This window comes from Rhinichthys klamathensis, unplaced genomic scaffold, assembly GCF_029890125.1.
Source record: "Rhinichthys klamathensis goyatoka isolate OS25496 unplaced genomic scaffold, OSU_Roscu_1.1 h1tg000140l_1, whole genome shotgun sequence".
Taxonomy (NCBI): Eukaryota; Metazoa; Chordata; class Actinopteri; order Cypriniformes; family Leuciscidae; genus Rhinichthys; species Rhinichthys klamathensis.
The window spans coordinates 114,947-132,249 of NW_026606675.1; the positions used below are offsets into that span (position 1 = coordinate 114,947).

Below are 17,303 nucleotides of genomic sequence, written 5' to 3' on the forward strand. Positions count from 1 at the left end.
CTCCAAAATGAGCCTGTCTGTAAAACCCCTGTAGACAGGCGATGAAGACATAAACCTAGCGCCCTCTTTAATTACTGATAAGTTGTGAGCCAGCTAAAGTCAGTGGATTGTTCCCGCCGGAGGCCCTAATCACTTTACAGCGGACCGCTGATCCTAACTGCTGCAATGGAGTGTTTTGTGGCAGTCCCTGCTCCTGAAACCCACACTATCGGTCTGCCGCTCTCACCATCTCCACTTCCTGCCACTCAGATATATTGGATCTGCAAATTAAAGATCTCCCTTCTCAGTAGACTACCAAACCGTGTGGCAACAAGGGTATAAAGTTCTTCTTTTGAGCTTGACAATTTCACAGTCATAACTTAAATTTCATTAGCGTACTGCTTTCCCAGTAAAAAAAAAAAAAGTATTTCAAAAGATGAAGGAAAATGTTATATGTCATTTGACCCCTTAAACTGCATATTACTTTTGACCAAGTTTTAGGACTAGTATTTCATGAAATTGTATGTACATTCAGTAATGGGGAACTTTTAAGGAAAGCATATAGACAAAAACATGATTTTCATAGAACATTCGGAGTAACACACAATAACAAAGACTTCACCTGATAAAACTTTCAGTATTTTATTCATTTGTACATCTCCATCCCCTTGTTCCCCCTGAAAGTAAACATGATCATACAGATGATAAGTACTTCTAATATATATTTTGACAGTTTTACAGCCCCTGTACAAGAGCATGGATTTCATGGAGTTCACATCTACATCAGCAACATCAGTTTCTTTGTCCGAGGAACCGAGAACAAGCATATATGGAATGGGGTTCTGTGAGAGAGAGAGAGAGAGAGAGAGAGAGAGAGAGAGAGAGAGAGAGAGAGAGAGAGAGAGAGAGAGAGAGAGAGAGAGAGAGAGAGAGAGAGAGAGAGAGAGAGAGAGAGAGAGAGAGAGAGAGAGAGAGAGAGAGAGGGGCTTTGGGTTAACAGACAATGAATGAAGGCATATACAGAAGCAGCTCCATCAGGATCAACTATGTACAATACAAACCAGTCATACAAATTAGGCTCTAGGATATAGAATTCATTACATTACAGTGTATTATAAGTGACAATGAGCAAGCCCTCCAACCATTCCTGGATCTTATTAAACTACAGGAGACAGCTTGGGCTGAACAATCCGCAATTTATATAGTACAGCTTCTTTGTAATAGGTAGAAAACATGCCTGTAGTTAAGGCCTGTTCATAACCAGCAGAACAAAGCCATTCTCCTCATCTTTGGGCCTTTGGGCTGGGAGGAATTACTCATGAACGTATAGGGACTCCAGGGGTGTTCAAAAGTTTGCAGGTGGAGGGAACATTGAGATTCTGGTCACGAATAATTCTCCAGCGACATCGCTTCTGAGGCGAACTACCATCTAAAAATAAAAGTCCTACTGTATCTACACCCTCGTGGCCTCATGGCAGTTCTAAGAAACATATATGTACTTGTACAAATTAACTAATTAAACAAATATTCTGAGAAACCAAACACTTACACATTTCTAAATTAAAACGGAACATTACAGGACAAAATCGTGAGTTTACATGGTCATACAAGCAACACCACAGTGGTCAAATGATATCCTAATAACATTAAAATATATAAACAATAAATTAATAATAATAAGTGCAGTAACTTAAAGGATACCAATTGATCAAACAAAAGCACTCAAATGAAAGTGCAAACAGCCAACTTCTTCTCTTGTCAAGTTGTTTTAATAGATCCGGGCCATGAAAGCATGGTATGGACGGTACGGGGAACATGTATTTGTTGTGGATGGGGAGAGAGCTCCATCCTTTGCCTCTCGTTGTCCTTCATGTAGGTGATGTCAGCAGCTACCTTCAGCCAGAGGGGAAGTAAGGAGTATCACTATGGTAGTTATAATCTGGGCAGACTTTCTGCACTAGCTTGTAGTCGGTGCTGTAGAAGGAGATGTAAATGCAAATGACTTTGAAGGGCTTCGAGCAGAGCCAGGACACGTGGCTTTGCGTCTGCTCCTGGTAACATGTCTTGGATGGGTCGAAGTTGCAGAGCGTGTTTTTGGAGCCCCTCTCCACCTTCTCGTACTCGATGCGGCAGTTGAAGGACTTGGAATCCTTGGCGTCGATGACCGACTGCTGGGCCGTCAAGTCAAACTCGACGATTTTGGTGGGCGGGACCAGGCTGACGGACACATTGCCCTGGCCCGTGGAGTTATGGCGGAAGTAGACGCTGAAGGTGCCGTTGCCGTGATCGACGATCTTGCCTGTGATCAAGAGGTTGAGCTTGACCGTTTTGATGTTAGAGTGGAAATCTCCCCAGCCGAACATTTTCTTGAACTTGCCCGTCTTGACCATCGGCCGCCGTTTGGCTCGAGGCCTAGAGTCCTGCGGGTCCGTGGTATTCCTCAGCCAGTCCCACAGGTCCTGCTCTGAGTAAGGCTCCGGAGTGTCATAGTGCAGGTCCAGGGCTGTTGCGTTTTCCTTCCCATGGAGAGTCTGTGATAGAAGTCGACTGATGGACAAGTCCTTACTGCTTTCTGTCCATATATGTTTTAGTGTCGACTTGGGGCTCCCTGATTTGAGCAGCTCCGACTTCCCCGGGATAGAACCGTGGGCAGTTGAAACCTAAGAAAGCAAGATGGAGAGGACATTATTGAGCCGTCTTAACCATAAAGAGCTACAGAAGACGTATAATGCAAAGCAAGTGAGCATTTCATCCCGTGCCGCTTGACAGGAAAAAGGAATTAAGTGGATATTACTCTTGATTCGGGAGATATTGACCCCCTCACCCCCACACAATCATGTAGTCTCCTACTCAACAGACAGATCAAATGGATTAGGATGAGGGGGGAAAAAAGATAATCGATCAGGCCCGCAAGCTTCAATTTGCAACGTTGTTAGCTGACAGGAGCCGTCTGGGAAATAGAACGGAGCGTGGCGAATGAGAAAAAAAAGAATACAGCGATCAAACTCGTCACATCGTGCGGGTGGGGGAGGGCATCTCCGCCGGCCCTCCCTGATAATACCGGTGACTATTCTTTGAGTAAAGAGCAGACTATTAACCAGCCAGTGCTCCTTGAATTGATGATTGATGAACCACTGGGTTCTCTCCATTTAGTGCAGATGAGTGGAATTAGGTCCATACAGGGCCTGGCGGAGCGCCGTGACATTGATTGCCTGATTTCTACTGTAAGACCTGACAGCAGATCCGTCTTGCGGTGGTTTTTGCATCTCGAGGGCTACCCCTGGGATCGATAGTTAGAAAATAAGGTCTCGCTACCAATCTGCCCGACCCTTCGGACAGAATGGCCTCACAGCACGTGTAAAGCATGAGGGCGATGCAGGTCCATTTTAAACACAGCGCAGGGTGGGAGCGAGGCCACGTGGCTCACTTAAGGATTTCACGTTGCGAACCTGAAAGGTAATCAATATGTGACTTGAAGGGTGGTTCAAAATGCAAATTAAGATAAGTTTAACTTAAAAACTTGGGAATTGCTTGATAGCCGTCTGCTCATGCTCAGTACTAACAAAAAATGTTAGTTTTTTTTTTTTTTATGAATAAAAACACACAACTCAACATTCACCTCACAAGCATCAAGACTATTGATGAAGAACCTTGGGAGGAGAGTTCAGATATGTTTCAAAGAAATTAAGGAACATTACTCTTCCTCGTAAGAGGCTTTGCCCTGTGCTAAAGGAGAGTAATATGTTTTGCACTCTGGGTGGATGATTAAAGACAGAGTTATTATTTATTAATGGTTGATTGCTGAAGGGGCAATACAAACATTCCAAGGCTGAACAAGTTTCAAGGAGCTATTTGTGTGAAGTTCAGTGCAGCCTGACTGACTGGGAGGGCACTTGCATTAATAAATGGATCTTTATTATAGAGATCATTTATGTATTCATCATCCAATGCATTATAAGCTATGTAACATACAGACAGGATACAGTCAGCTAGTTAAAAAAAATAATAATAATAATAATAAAAAAATATGATCTACTTAATTGGTTTTCAAATGTAATTATTTATAATTTATAATCAGTTTTTATTTTCTTCCACTTTTATATAATTATTTCTCATTTTTATTCTTTATTTTTTACTGTTAATACTATTCTGTGACACTCATTCAGTATGTTTTTTTGCAAAGTTTTACATACTGCGCCTTAACAAAATGATCACAATGTCTTGTACCACCCTGAAGGGATTTATTTGTTATAATGACTGATTAACCTGCTTAATACAAAGCTCTTACATTAATTTTAAAACAAAAAGCCAGTTAAATATTTTTTTATGAACACTTTTTGTTATGCTGGTTGAAACTCTCTTCACATCCTGATAGCAAATCAATGACAGAAATGGTCTATATATATATAAAAAAAAAATACATATATTGTTTTAGGAAGTCTCAGGACCAAAACATTTTCATCCAGTCATTACATTCGGTCCGAATGCAATGATTGGATGTCAAACCTGCCGGTCAGCGTATGTATTACCATACCACCGCGCACCCTGCTCACGCAGACATCATACGTCATCAGCGCATTCAATAAGGCTATGGAGAGTTGTAGACAGACAGTCACTGAGCGCCGCAAACAAACAGCAGCCGCTTTTTATAGTTCCTCCTCCTGAACCAAAACACGAGCTTATACTGCATTCATGCCATGTCGTGAATGTAATTTAGAGACGGCAACCTGTGACGTTCTACTCTGAGCTGTTCTCAGACCTCGGATGTATGCGTTTCTATTTTGACACTATCAAAGTCTAAATGAAACAGCAGCAGTCAGGTGGTACAAGTAAGAGCTCTGTTTACATTCATTATTATTGTAATGTTATGTCCTTTGAGACATGAGGTAATTTAACGCCATCTCTCGTGACGCGTGACGTGATCATCTGAATCTGCTCTGGCTGTGCACGTTCATGTGTTTTGGAGGAGGCATGGATTTGGAGACGGTCTGAAGGGAGGGTGCATGGGATCTCATTCTTTCAAATTGCCTAACCTACCTTTAAAAGGTAAATCTAAATACTTGCATTAAACAACTAAAAACAGGCCTGGTTTAAGTGTCCAACTCTTTGCCTATGGCTAGTCTGTGTCTGTCCACCTTTGGCGACCTTAAAAAGCTCACACGTGGACAGAACAAACAGCAAAACACTGGTCAGGAGTCAGTTCTCCGGGGCATAAAGCCTGCACACATAGCGGATGTCTGAATGCAAGCCTCGGTCTGTCCAGTCTGTCTTGCCATGATGGGCTTGGATCCAGCCCGACTGCTGGAGCTTTACAGAGCCAGCTGCAGTGCTCACCTGAGGCAACAGTGCATCTGGTAAACACATTCGAGGGGGAGTCACGGCCAAGCCCTTCCCACCTCACCCACTGACAGCCGGCCAGCCAGGCACAAACAGCTGGACTCCCCCAGGCACTGCACTGCATCAGGTCAGCAAGAGCAGCGTGTGTACATGAATCTGTGTGCCTTGTGTGAGTCTTAATGAGTCTGTCTGCTTTAAGAACTTCAAGTTAGACAGAATGGATCATACTGGCTACTTTATCCCAACAGCAAACCAAACAACATCAATCATTATAAAAATTAAAAGGCTTTTACAAATGCAAAACTTTTTCATTCAAACCATACAGGAGTCTAACTGGGGATGTGTAAAATGGCATTTTAAAAATCAACCACTTGGGTTGAGTGAATGGCTATTTTGGACACAGCATCTAAAAAACACAAAAGCCATGGTGGGACACTCAAACAAACAATGCAATATGTGATACAATAGCCAAGTATGTCCATCTGAATTGTAGTGCCGTTTTAAAGGGGATGAATTTATGATGTAATTTATGAATTAAGATGTAACGTTTCCAAGAGGGTTTTATTGTGCAAATATTCAGCAATACTCAGTGCAAATAACAGTTAAAGCACAGCATTTTGTCAGCATGCTCATTCAAGCACCAATACTAAAATCTATAATAAATAGAATATAATATTAGATTATTATTTTATATATAATTATAAAAAATGTAAAAGAAAAAAAAAATGCATGCTTACACCGAAAAATCACATGTTAGTAACTTGCCAAATATATATATTTTTAAATTATAAACAGTCGTGTACAGAATGGTGTGCCAAATTAGAAAAGAAAAAGTCTGAAGACTGAAAAACTTTAAATTTAGTGAGCAGTTTAACGCCACTGACCGTATTTAACCTTGAAATACATGCTCTATGACTGCACTGCAGTCCTAACAAACGCAGAGAAACAGACCCTGCTTGCCTAACATAAGCCCGAGCTTTACATTTGGTTGTAATTAATGATAGCAGATTAAATGGAATAATTATACAGGCTAATTCTGAAAATGCAATTATGTTATTGCCGCACATTTGTGTTTCATATGAATGTTAATTTGCACTAATAAAGGTATTAATATGCATCAATAAGTCAACTACAGTGTTAGCTAGCATATTATAGACACATTGATTACATCGCCAGGGCTGTTTTAATAAGTGAAACATTACAATGTGGTTGTTCCCAGCGTTATTGCAGGTGTCCACATTTTTAAAACTGCCGCATTAAAGGAGACCATTTAAATGATAACCTTTTTAAATCATAATCAGCCTCAGCTTCAGGGGGTGTCCTTTAATTTGAGGAAGAAGAAAAAAAACAGAAGAATGTGCTTTCAGTGAGTGTTATGATGAAGAAAGAAACTATAAAAAATATATTTTTAACATTTTTCATATATAAATAATTTAAAATGAGTATTACTATTATAGCAATATTATAATTCTAATAAGTACATAAGTATATATTTACTAATATTTACATTAGTGTGTGTGTAAATACATACTAAACCATTTCTGTATTATACATTTTATTGTAAATGTTTGCGTTAAGAGTTTTTCTTAGAACGGTGTCGTGTTAGCGGCCCCTAAGTTAATAACTAATGATCTTCGCAACGGAAGTGAATCATTTAAAACGAACTTTAGCTGGACAATAACTTTATCCTAATGCTGTTGTAAAGTCTAAACAATCTGTCACAGTAATTTCTATTATAACTGTAAAGCTGCTTTGAAACAATCCATACTGTTAAAAGCGCTTTATAAATTAAGGTGACTTGACATTCGATATCAATAATTTATAATATCCATAAGCATATCAATATTATAAATTTAAATTAAACATACTTTTCCAATAAAATTTAATTTTAGTTATATATATCCCAAGATAAATTTCCACACTTATACCTACATTATGGATAGTAAGTACACTTGCTGTGTGAGGTAACTTCCTTTCAGAGTCATACAATCTCTTTGATAGAGTTGACGTACAAAATATCCAGCCCATTCTCATCCTTTGGCGTCATACATGTGACGCTTTGGACATTTCGTCGAAATCTTACGCACATGGCATCCTTTAGCATCAATATGAGACGCAGAACCCAAGGCGTCATACAGGTGACGCTCGTCTAAATCCAACGCACATGGCATCGTTTAGCGTGAATATGAGACGCAGATCCCAAGGCGTCATAACCGTACCCTACCCCAGACCTAAACCTACCCATAACAGTGCGTGTTATATTGATGCTAAAGGATGCCATGTGCGTAAGATTTCGACGAAATGTCATATGGCGTCACCTTTATGACGCCAAAGGATGAGAATGCGTTGAAATATCAGGTGGACTAAAGGCCTGCCAATAATGGCAACAGTTATAACAGCTTTTGTAAAGTGTCAGCAGTAAAAGAATGAGCAGAGGAAGCAGATATAACCTAGCCTGGTCCTACCAGACTCTCGTACATTTCTGGCCACTCCCCATTGACATGTGTTGACTTCCTTGTAGGCGGGTACTCTGTTGAAGTTTAAAACTATTGGATCTGCCCAGAGCCACTCTGGATCTGCCATAACCAATCGCTAACGTTTGGACGTGACGTATATGTCTTTTCCCGAACCCCGTGGGAAGGAGGGCCACAACATCATGGCCACCAACAAAACTCAGCAAAGATTGTTCTTGCTCCGGCTTTAACTTCTGAATATTCGGCAGCATTGCCACAACGCTCGCATCCTTCTCCGCCGCCATTACTGAACTACAACTCAAACTAGCGCACGACCTCAACGTCATAATTCTCAGCCGCTCCATCTATTCACTGATTGGACCGGTAAAAAATTGGCCGGAGAAAACCCACGAATATACCGCAAACCCAGACGACGTACTGAAGGGAAAAAAAAATTGGGGGGGCATAGATTTAACCCTGAGTAGAGCAAGAACGCCCTCAGCTGTGACCCTGACTGCATTCCACCACTTACCTTTATGCTACAGAAATACAATAAACGTAGAGTGAAAGGAGAATTACAAAAAAATGAATAAAGGATCACAACGTCCACCTGAGATCAATGTTCCAGAGAAAACACGGTCCTTATCAATAAAACCGCTATGTCGAGGCCAAAACCTCCACTGTGCAAAACAATATGCCATAAAACTGTTCAGCGGATCATTCCGGTACCTCACTTTAACAATCTCCCAAACAACATTTACAGCCTAGCTGATGAGATAAAACAGTGCATATCTTCTTCCTCCTCAGCAATTCGCTGCCATCCACAACCTAGACACTTAAACAAGGCGCTTCACGCTGCGGCCGTCCTGAGAGAAATGAAAAGGAAAGGCAAAAATTAAGATGGATTTCAACTAAATCCACTTCTGCTAACAAAGCACTCGCAGGCTCTTCTAGCACCCCCCTTCCTTGCTGCCTGCTGCGTGCGTTTGGTTTGTAGGAGTACGAGGCAATGCACAGGCCCATTAGCGACATAACTAAGCACTGTGCTTTAGGAAGGGCCGCTGGGGCAGAGACACGCTTGCTGCAAGAGTTGGACAGCTGCTAAGCAGCCATGGAATATCAGACTGTGACCATGCACTAGAACTGCCTAATGGTGTCATAAGAAGGCCGTTAGACGCACCATTAAAGCAGGCTGTCACGCTCGTTGTGTGTAGCAGCCAGTGTGTGTTTGTAACAATGACCGTGGACTCCCCTGATACACTGCAGGTATTGCAACAGAAGTGTAACACAAAGACCGTACAGAAACTGTTAGTACGAGATGCATTCTCTGCATTTACAAATGTAGTTACAAAACAACCTAATGAGAATATTAAAATGCATGACAGAAACTCGTATATCTAACACACAGTCACGAAGCAGCAGAAAACATTCAGCAGTTCTTGTTCTTAGGTGCAGTTTACTCAAAATGTGTTCTCGTCTTTTTAAAAAGTAGAACTTCATTTAACTTTAAATGGCACAACAAAATATGACATGTTTTTAGTTTGATATGGTACAATAAAAACGCATCTCTCATGCTCGGGATGCTGAAAGAGCAGTGAGACACTGTGCAACAGTCAACAAAGTTCGTCTGGCATAGATTTACGTTGATAAAGTACTAAAAAGCAGTATAAACAAAATGTGTTCAGTGTGAACCCATCTCGATCTCATGAAATGCGTCTCTATAGCACGCAATGTATTTATTGTGCATTATACACGAAAATGAGTTTTTACAGTATGTGCATATGATACACACTGTAATAAAGTGGGTGTATCATATGCTATGCACGTGAAATCTGCGTATCATATGCACGTAAAAAAAAAATTCGCGTATAAATTGCATGATAAATACTACTATAGAGACGCATTTCATGAGATCAGGCTGGTGAACCGGCCTCCCGGTGTTTATTCACACAGAACGTGTTTTTGCCTTTAAAAGGCGAGACATTGCGCTGAGAAATGGAAAACGACACGTTTTCGAAAGATGAACTTCATTTCACTCGATATGGCGATATAAAAACAACAAAAGGGAAGCGAGACACTGCGCAATGCTCAACAACGTTCGTCTAGCGTGTATTAAGCATGGATGGTAAAAAACGAAAAACTTAAAAAGCTGCATAATGTGGTTTTTGCGTTTAATAGCATAGAGCAGCTGTCAAAAACGTCCGTCTAGTGCAGGTCTGCATAGAAAAACAATGGAAAAATAGCACAGTGGAATGCCATTTTCAGGATTCACAGTTGTGTTTTAGGTAAACTGTGTGAGCAGAACAGGTTTTAGATCCAGATGCTATCGCATGACTCATACGCTCAATGCTCCGTTGATTATCATTTGACATGAATATGACACAAGCCAGGGTTCGTAGACTTGTATCGTATCAACTGTGATAAGACTTTGTGTTACGGACGTTGCCATCTTTAATATGAACTTTAGTCATGTTCACTGGTTACAGGTGATATTTGCCTTTAGCAAGTGCGAAAAAAAAAAAAAAAAAAAAAAGAATTGACAGTGATCGTCCAGACAGCTGCGACTCGGTAAGCTGAACTAGAGACTTTGTGACTAGCACCCGTTTTTAAAATACAATCCCATACACTGATTGGGTGAACATAGTCATTTGCTGCTGCACATAACATACACGTTCTAACAACTGTTTATATTAAATATTATATTACTTACAGTCTATGAATCATTGTCATTTAGGAATAAGATTGTGTGGATGTTTGAATCGAGATTGCAATCTTTTAAGGATTAATCGTGCAGTTCTACTATGAACCAAAATGTACTAGCATTATACTCAATATGCAAAATGCTACAAAAGTATAGAACATTGTTACTTTAAAATAGCACCCCAAAATATAACAGTGAAAGTCTAACATCATCTCGATACTATTCCCACAGTTCTCTTCCTGAGCAATGCAGATTTTATTGAGCCAACTCCGTTGCTGAGCGCTGATATTTACTGTGGAAATCTTGAGACTAATGTGGCCTGAGGCTCCATAAATCAAAGCAGGCTTCCCTTTGTCAGCATCGCAGATGGCCCCGCCGCCCAATCACCCCAATTAAGAGCCGAGAAGGCGAGAGAGAAGAACACAGACGCAGCAAGACGCAGAGAGGAAAAGTGAGCGTGTGAGAAGAGAGCGAGAGGAAGAGAGGGCACCTGTCCCGCTGTCATATTCGGGGGGCCTCCTCTGATCAGTGATTCGGGGCCTTCCTCTTAGCCACTTCAGCGCAGAATTAATGATGGCAAACAAAAGCCAGCGCGTCGCTCCTCACAGCTATTTGTGGGAGACTTCTCTCTCTACTCTTTTTCCCTCTGAACTAATCCTCAATGTCACACTTAATGAGATTTTAGGCTGGAATAATAAACTGAAGCTGTGCTGCTCTTCTCCAAATGATTTCTTCTACTCCTGTTCTTTATTTATTTATTTTCCTTTTTGGCAGACCTGGATCTACACCGTGCCATTAGACACCTGTGCTAGCTACATCTACAGCAGAAAGACGGATTATATAGTGCATGATGGGAAGGGGCCGCTTACAAAGCATTTTTTTTTCTTTTCAGTACGTTATAGTTTGCAAAGTTTATGAATCTGTTCAAAGTAACTTATATAGTAATCAAAGCTATCGCATTTCAATTTAGTTTCAATTATTTGGGGTTAGGTTTCCTAGCCCAATTTGAATTTATTTAATACTAATATTAATTTAAATTAATACTGGGTCTAATCCAAAAAAGAAAAAAGGATGGGTACAGATTGAAATACGAAAGTTATTGGCAGTATGTTTATTAAAAGTTTTAGTCCAGTCCATTTTTTGTGTTAAATCTAGAACACACAATCCAGATTTTAGGGTTTCTTTACCTTCAAAAAAACAAACAGGTTAGACAAACATAGGTTAGTTAAAACATCTAAAATCAGAACATCTACTGTTATTAAAAGAGGTTATATTATTATGCTTTTTTTACATGTTCAACTTTCTTTAGTATGTAATGTTGCTGTTTGAGCGTGAAAAGGGTCTGCAAAGTTACAAAGACTAGCCAAATGGGAGTTATTCTTTATATCAGTGCGCACTGTTTCTGAAATCCTCAAATGCCTTGATTGCAGGTCTGAGTTTTATTCGGAACGAACACGTCACACTAAAAAAAAAAAACTTAAAAAAAAAGGGGGCGAGGCCTGTTTGAGTTGCGCTAGTAGTTTGTTGAAATTTGCCGTTATGTTATAGGGGTGTGACATTTCCTAAATGCAATCGAAGCGGTTGACCAATCACAACACACTTGTCCAGCCAACCAATCAGAGCACATTGTGCTTTTTGGGAGGAGGGGCTTCGTAGAGACAGGAACTAAACAGAGCGTTACTGGGAGATAACTGGTGCTGCAACAAGATGTGAAAAATAAGGTGTTATTTTGAACATTCAAGCATGAAAATCTGTTCTAGTAGACCCCCCCCCCCCCCCACCACCACCATAATATGGCCTCTTTAAAAGACATCACAAATTCATTAATGTAGATGCAAACACACACAGACAAACAAGCCCTACCTCTAAGCGGAACAAGAAAATGTGGGTTTTTTTTGTAGTGCCAAGAGTATTTATACGTGTGTGTTTTGTCCTTTTGGTTGAAGTGGTAGAAGGGTTCAAGAGTCAGGTAAAGAGGAATGCTCTCCAGGGAGGATGCCATTATAATGCACGCTCGTCGCTCAAAATCAAATTAAGCCTGTAATCCAATAAACTGCCATTTCTGCTGCAAGTGACCCCACAGGACCTCATTTCAAATCCGTGACAAGCTTTAATCAATATGATTTAGTGGTTGAGGACACAAATAATTCAGCCGAGGAGAAACGAAACGCTGTTCTGCGACTGTCTCTACACTGGAAATCTGCAGCTGAGTTTTATAGACGGCCTGTGGTGTGTTACAGTGCCGCATTGATTTGTGGATGCAATGTGAAACGGAGAGAGATGCGAGGGAAAAGACAGGAGCTGCTATCATGAGAAGCCCTCAAGGAGCATTTAACTGAAAGTCAGAGATCAATATGCTCATGTCCATCGGAGCGGGCCATTGACAGGGCTACTTACGGGTTACAGTATCTGCCATTGCCACTTTAACCTGACGACAGGCTCTTTGCTTCCTGATAAAAACAGCCCGGTTTCATCTCACGCTCATCTGTTTGGTGACAGGTAAACCAGAAGCAATCATATCTAGATAATGCTATACTGGCTTCGCTGATAGAAGGCTGATGCTTTATTTGCCCATGTAAACATTATGAATACACAATGCAATCATTGATGTTTGGGCTGGATTTGTATGATTTTCATTTTTTTTTGCTCTGAACAAAATGATTAAAATTGAAATGAAGAGCAAACAGCGGGATGCGCATTTGAGCCTGGATTCTCCTGTCACTTTGATTTGTGTTGTTTTGTGCACTGGATGCATACAATGAATGCAAAAAAAAAAAAATAAAAAAAAAAAGCCTTTATTTTTTTAAGCTGGAGTTTAAATATATGCTTAATCATAGAATTAACCGTATTTAACAATTAACAGTATTTGACAATTAAATGTAAAATAAACACTGATCAGGACCACGGCACTAAGCGGAGGGATCTTGTATCATCTTAATGGAGTTTTGTTTGCAATAATGACCCTCTGGCTGTGGATTATTACATGATTGCATACTGAGACACAGTGATGAAATTAAATAATTTGAGATGGGAAGAAAATTTGTATTTCAATGCACGTGGATGAAAGTTCTGAAACTCGCTCTTCTCCCTTTTCCCCACACATATCAGATAATGAAAGGCATTTATCTTCAATAAAAATGGAGAAAATATTCGAAAAGTGGAAATAAAGCTTCTCACGTGTGTTTAATATTAAAGTGTTTAGGGATAGGGGTACTGTAGGTGTAGGGAGGGCTTTATTATCCCAATAAGGCGACATCCATAATTTGAATAAATATAATAATTGACACGGTATGTTATTATTGCAAACTGTGTAATGTGCAACAACACTGAGGTGCAATTAGTAGCTGCCACTGTTTATAAGTATAAATAGCATCTAGTACTACTAATAATGCTATTTTTACATACTGTAGTGTAAATAAAATACATCGCTATTTTCACTTAGTGTAAATAGCATATCGCTAAGAAAATGCTGCTATTTTCACTTAGTGTAAAAAGAATCTATTGCTATTTAAACAGTGTAAAAAGCAGTTATTGCTATTTGTACTAAGTGTAAATAGCATGTACCGGTGTAGGAAATTGGTTTCCAGGGATAACGGTGAAATACACTGTTTAATGTTTATGAATTAAGGCCTGTTCACAAGAATACATAACTCTAAATACTATAAAGATAACTATTTTATTCCACATCAGCGCACAATAACGATATGTTTATTACGCATGACACCACAGTTATGTCATCTGCCGTTCATCAAGCTTTTTAAAGTTCAGGTGGATTCTGATTGGCTGTAAATGTTTAAATAATGTTTAAATGGTTAATGTTTAAATAAATTGTAGTGGACTATTTAAGTAAAAGTTTTAGAAGATTATACAATAAATCAAAAAAAAAAAAAAAAAAAAAAATTTTGTTTGTGACTTTTCAAAGCAATATTATCAGGGCTTCTAAAAGGCCAAATAGAAAAACAATAATAATAATTCATTATGCCAAAGCAGTCTCAGAAATGACATCAGCATATGACCAACATCTGCAAAGAGGAACACCTACCAATAATAGAGTTTCTGCCTTAAATTTTAAGTACAATCAACTCATTTGTATGACATTTAAGTCATTTAAACTTAAATTACATTAAACTGACTTAAAATTAGTTGAATCTTGTGTAACTTATTTTGATGAGTTAAAGCAATGCAAAAACATAGGTTGTGATAACTTATTTATCATATTCTTTTCTTAGAGTGTACTGGTATATATATGTAGCACAAATGTATTGCATTAGAAATGATTTCAGTGTCACTGTAACCCTGTCTGAAGTCTGGAAATGTCTTGGATCTAAGATCACAACAAGAAAACTTAAATGGCATTAGGAATCATCTTCCACGCTATTTTCTACATGCTTTCCTGCAGAGTTTACATCTGGAGAAATTCTACGGTTGCTTCAACCCACAACGTCTGCTGTCAGCTTGTAAAACATGGTGGGGGATCTGTAATGATACGAGCAACCATCTCACGACAGTGATTATATCCAAAGATTGCTGTGCATGCTCTTAAAACGCCTAAGGAATATAGGCAGTTTTATAGGGCCAGGTGCACCCTGTTGTGCAAACACCGTTTTCACAATCCCATATTCTAAGATGATAATACCCATATATTCTCATGAGCAGTCTTGTGAACACCGGGATCGAGTCAAATGCCTTGCCTTCCAATCACCAGATCTAAATATCAGTGAGCTTTCAAAGGAAATTCAAGAGCACAAAAATGCAGGATTCACTCCGACTCTCAGATAACTAACTTTTCTCATTGATTAACGACTCAATATCTCAGCGCATACTTCAGTACTTATATGATACCTCTACAAAGAAGACTGAAGCTGTCCTTAAGGCGAAAGCTGGACTTACTCCTTATTAGGTCCTTGATATTGATCGATTGCTCAGTGTCTCGGTTATTTTGTCTGTGGCCTGTGGTTACAACATGGAAATGAGGGCCGAGACACAGGACAACCTTCCTTTCACTTCAGATCAATTGTAAATACGCCAGTCACTGCGATTGTATAGAAGTTTTATACTGACTACATTTTATAATGTAATCAAAACAAGGTCCTTCAGAAATAATGCAGCTTTATTTAATTGCTCGCACTTGTAATTACCATCTATTTTAGTTCATTTGAACATAAAATAATATTTGAGTCCCTGGCACTTAATTTGTTCTTGAAAAGAGATGAGAGCGAATGTTCTCCAGAAAGCTGAATATTTAATATATAAAGGAAGGACTGGGGGTAGAAGCAAATATACAAGGTGCTTGGTTAAAGAGAAGCTAATAATCTAAAGGCATTAGAGATAGATATTCAACAATGTCTGGTAGACAACCCCCCCCCCCCCCCAAATAAAAACAAAAACAAAAAAAATTGCTAATGAAATTTAAGCAATGAATTCTGAGACAGCTGAGCTTATCACTTCCCTTCAATTACCCTTCACCAGATTGCTTTCCATTCAAGGCATGTTGCCCGATTGCACTTCTTTAAAAAGAGCACAGCCTAAAGTTCATTTTCAACAGCGTGAAGACAGACTCCAGAGTACCTGACTGCATATGAGCTCAGGTTCATTGACATAGAGAGCATGAAAAACTTCATCTTGAAGCGTCCTGAAATGCAAGACACATGAGAGGCTGCGGGCTAAACTAACTACACAAACATCCACGCATACACAAACTCCTGAATATCGTTCACGTACATTTCATGCGCAACTGCATCACGCACTTTTCTGAAAGGAAACTTGAAAGGAATTAACAGCTCATTAATGCGTTACCATTTGCCTTTTGTGTAAGTTTTGAGATTGGCAACCAGGGTTGTACGCCATTCAGAAATTTTTAGAAATTTTAGGGGAATTTAAATGAAAAGGTTCAAATCTCAGAAACAAAGCACAGGGAACTAGTCTCTCCATGACAGAGAAAGTGGTCAGTGGTGTGTTTCTTTGACCAATCTCTGATGATGCGATAAGAGATAAGAAGTGTCCACCAGTAGGAATTCAATCCATGGAAACCAACTCTCCATTTACTGTTACAGAGATGTTATGGTGAACCTGCAATGATCTGGATTTACAGTAATTCCACTGATTGATTTTATACTCGTTTATTAAATGAATAATCTAATGCATAAATTCTAATAATATAATATAATATAATATAAAATATAATATAATATAATATTAGGGTCCAATTCTCACTATTAACTAGTTGCTTATTAGCATGCCTATGGGATATTGGCTGTTTATTAGTACTTATAAACAGCCCATTCTCATCCCAAGGCGTCATCAAACTGACGCCTTGGGAATTATTTTGACCATGCTTCAATATTCGACGCTTTAGGCACCCTTTAGCGTCAGTTACATGACGCGATCCTAGGGCGTCATCTTACTGACGCTTTACCTTTAGCGTCATGTAACTGACGCTTCCTACCCCAGACCTAAACCTACCCGCGTCATCTAACTGACGCTTAGGTAAAGCGTCAGTAAGATGACGCCCTAGGATCGCGTCATGTAACTGACGCTAAAGGGTGCCTAAAGCGTCGAATATTGAAGCATGGTCAAAATTGTCATTTTAGTGACGCCTTGGGGTGAGAATGCGTTGTTATAAAGCACATATTAATGCCTTATTCTGCAATACCATATTCTACATTCTTAATCCTACCCAATACCTAAACTTAACAACTACCTTACTAACTATTAATAAGCAGTAATTAGGAGTTTCTTGAGGAAGAAGTCGTAGTTAATAGTTAGTTAATGGTGAGAATTTGACCCTAATCTAAAGTGTGACATAATATAATATAAAAGTAATTCCATAATTT

General features: G+C 39.4%; 1 protein-coding gene across 1 annotated transcript in view; it reads right to left on the minus strand.

Annotated features, from left to right (window-relative positions):
- Positions 1-878: 878 nt before the first annotated feature.
- Positions 879-17,303, minus strand: part of nxph1 (neurexophilin 1) — a 30,893-nt gene continuing 14,468 nt past the window's right edge. Inside the window, exon 2 of the mRNA XM_056257588.1 lies at positions 879-2,639. Within this exon, the coding sequence (XP_056113563.1) occupies positions 1,875-2,639 (765 nt within the window). The 3' untranslated portion in view covers positions 879-1,874. The remainder of the gene's footprint in view (positions 2,640-17,303) is intronic.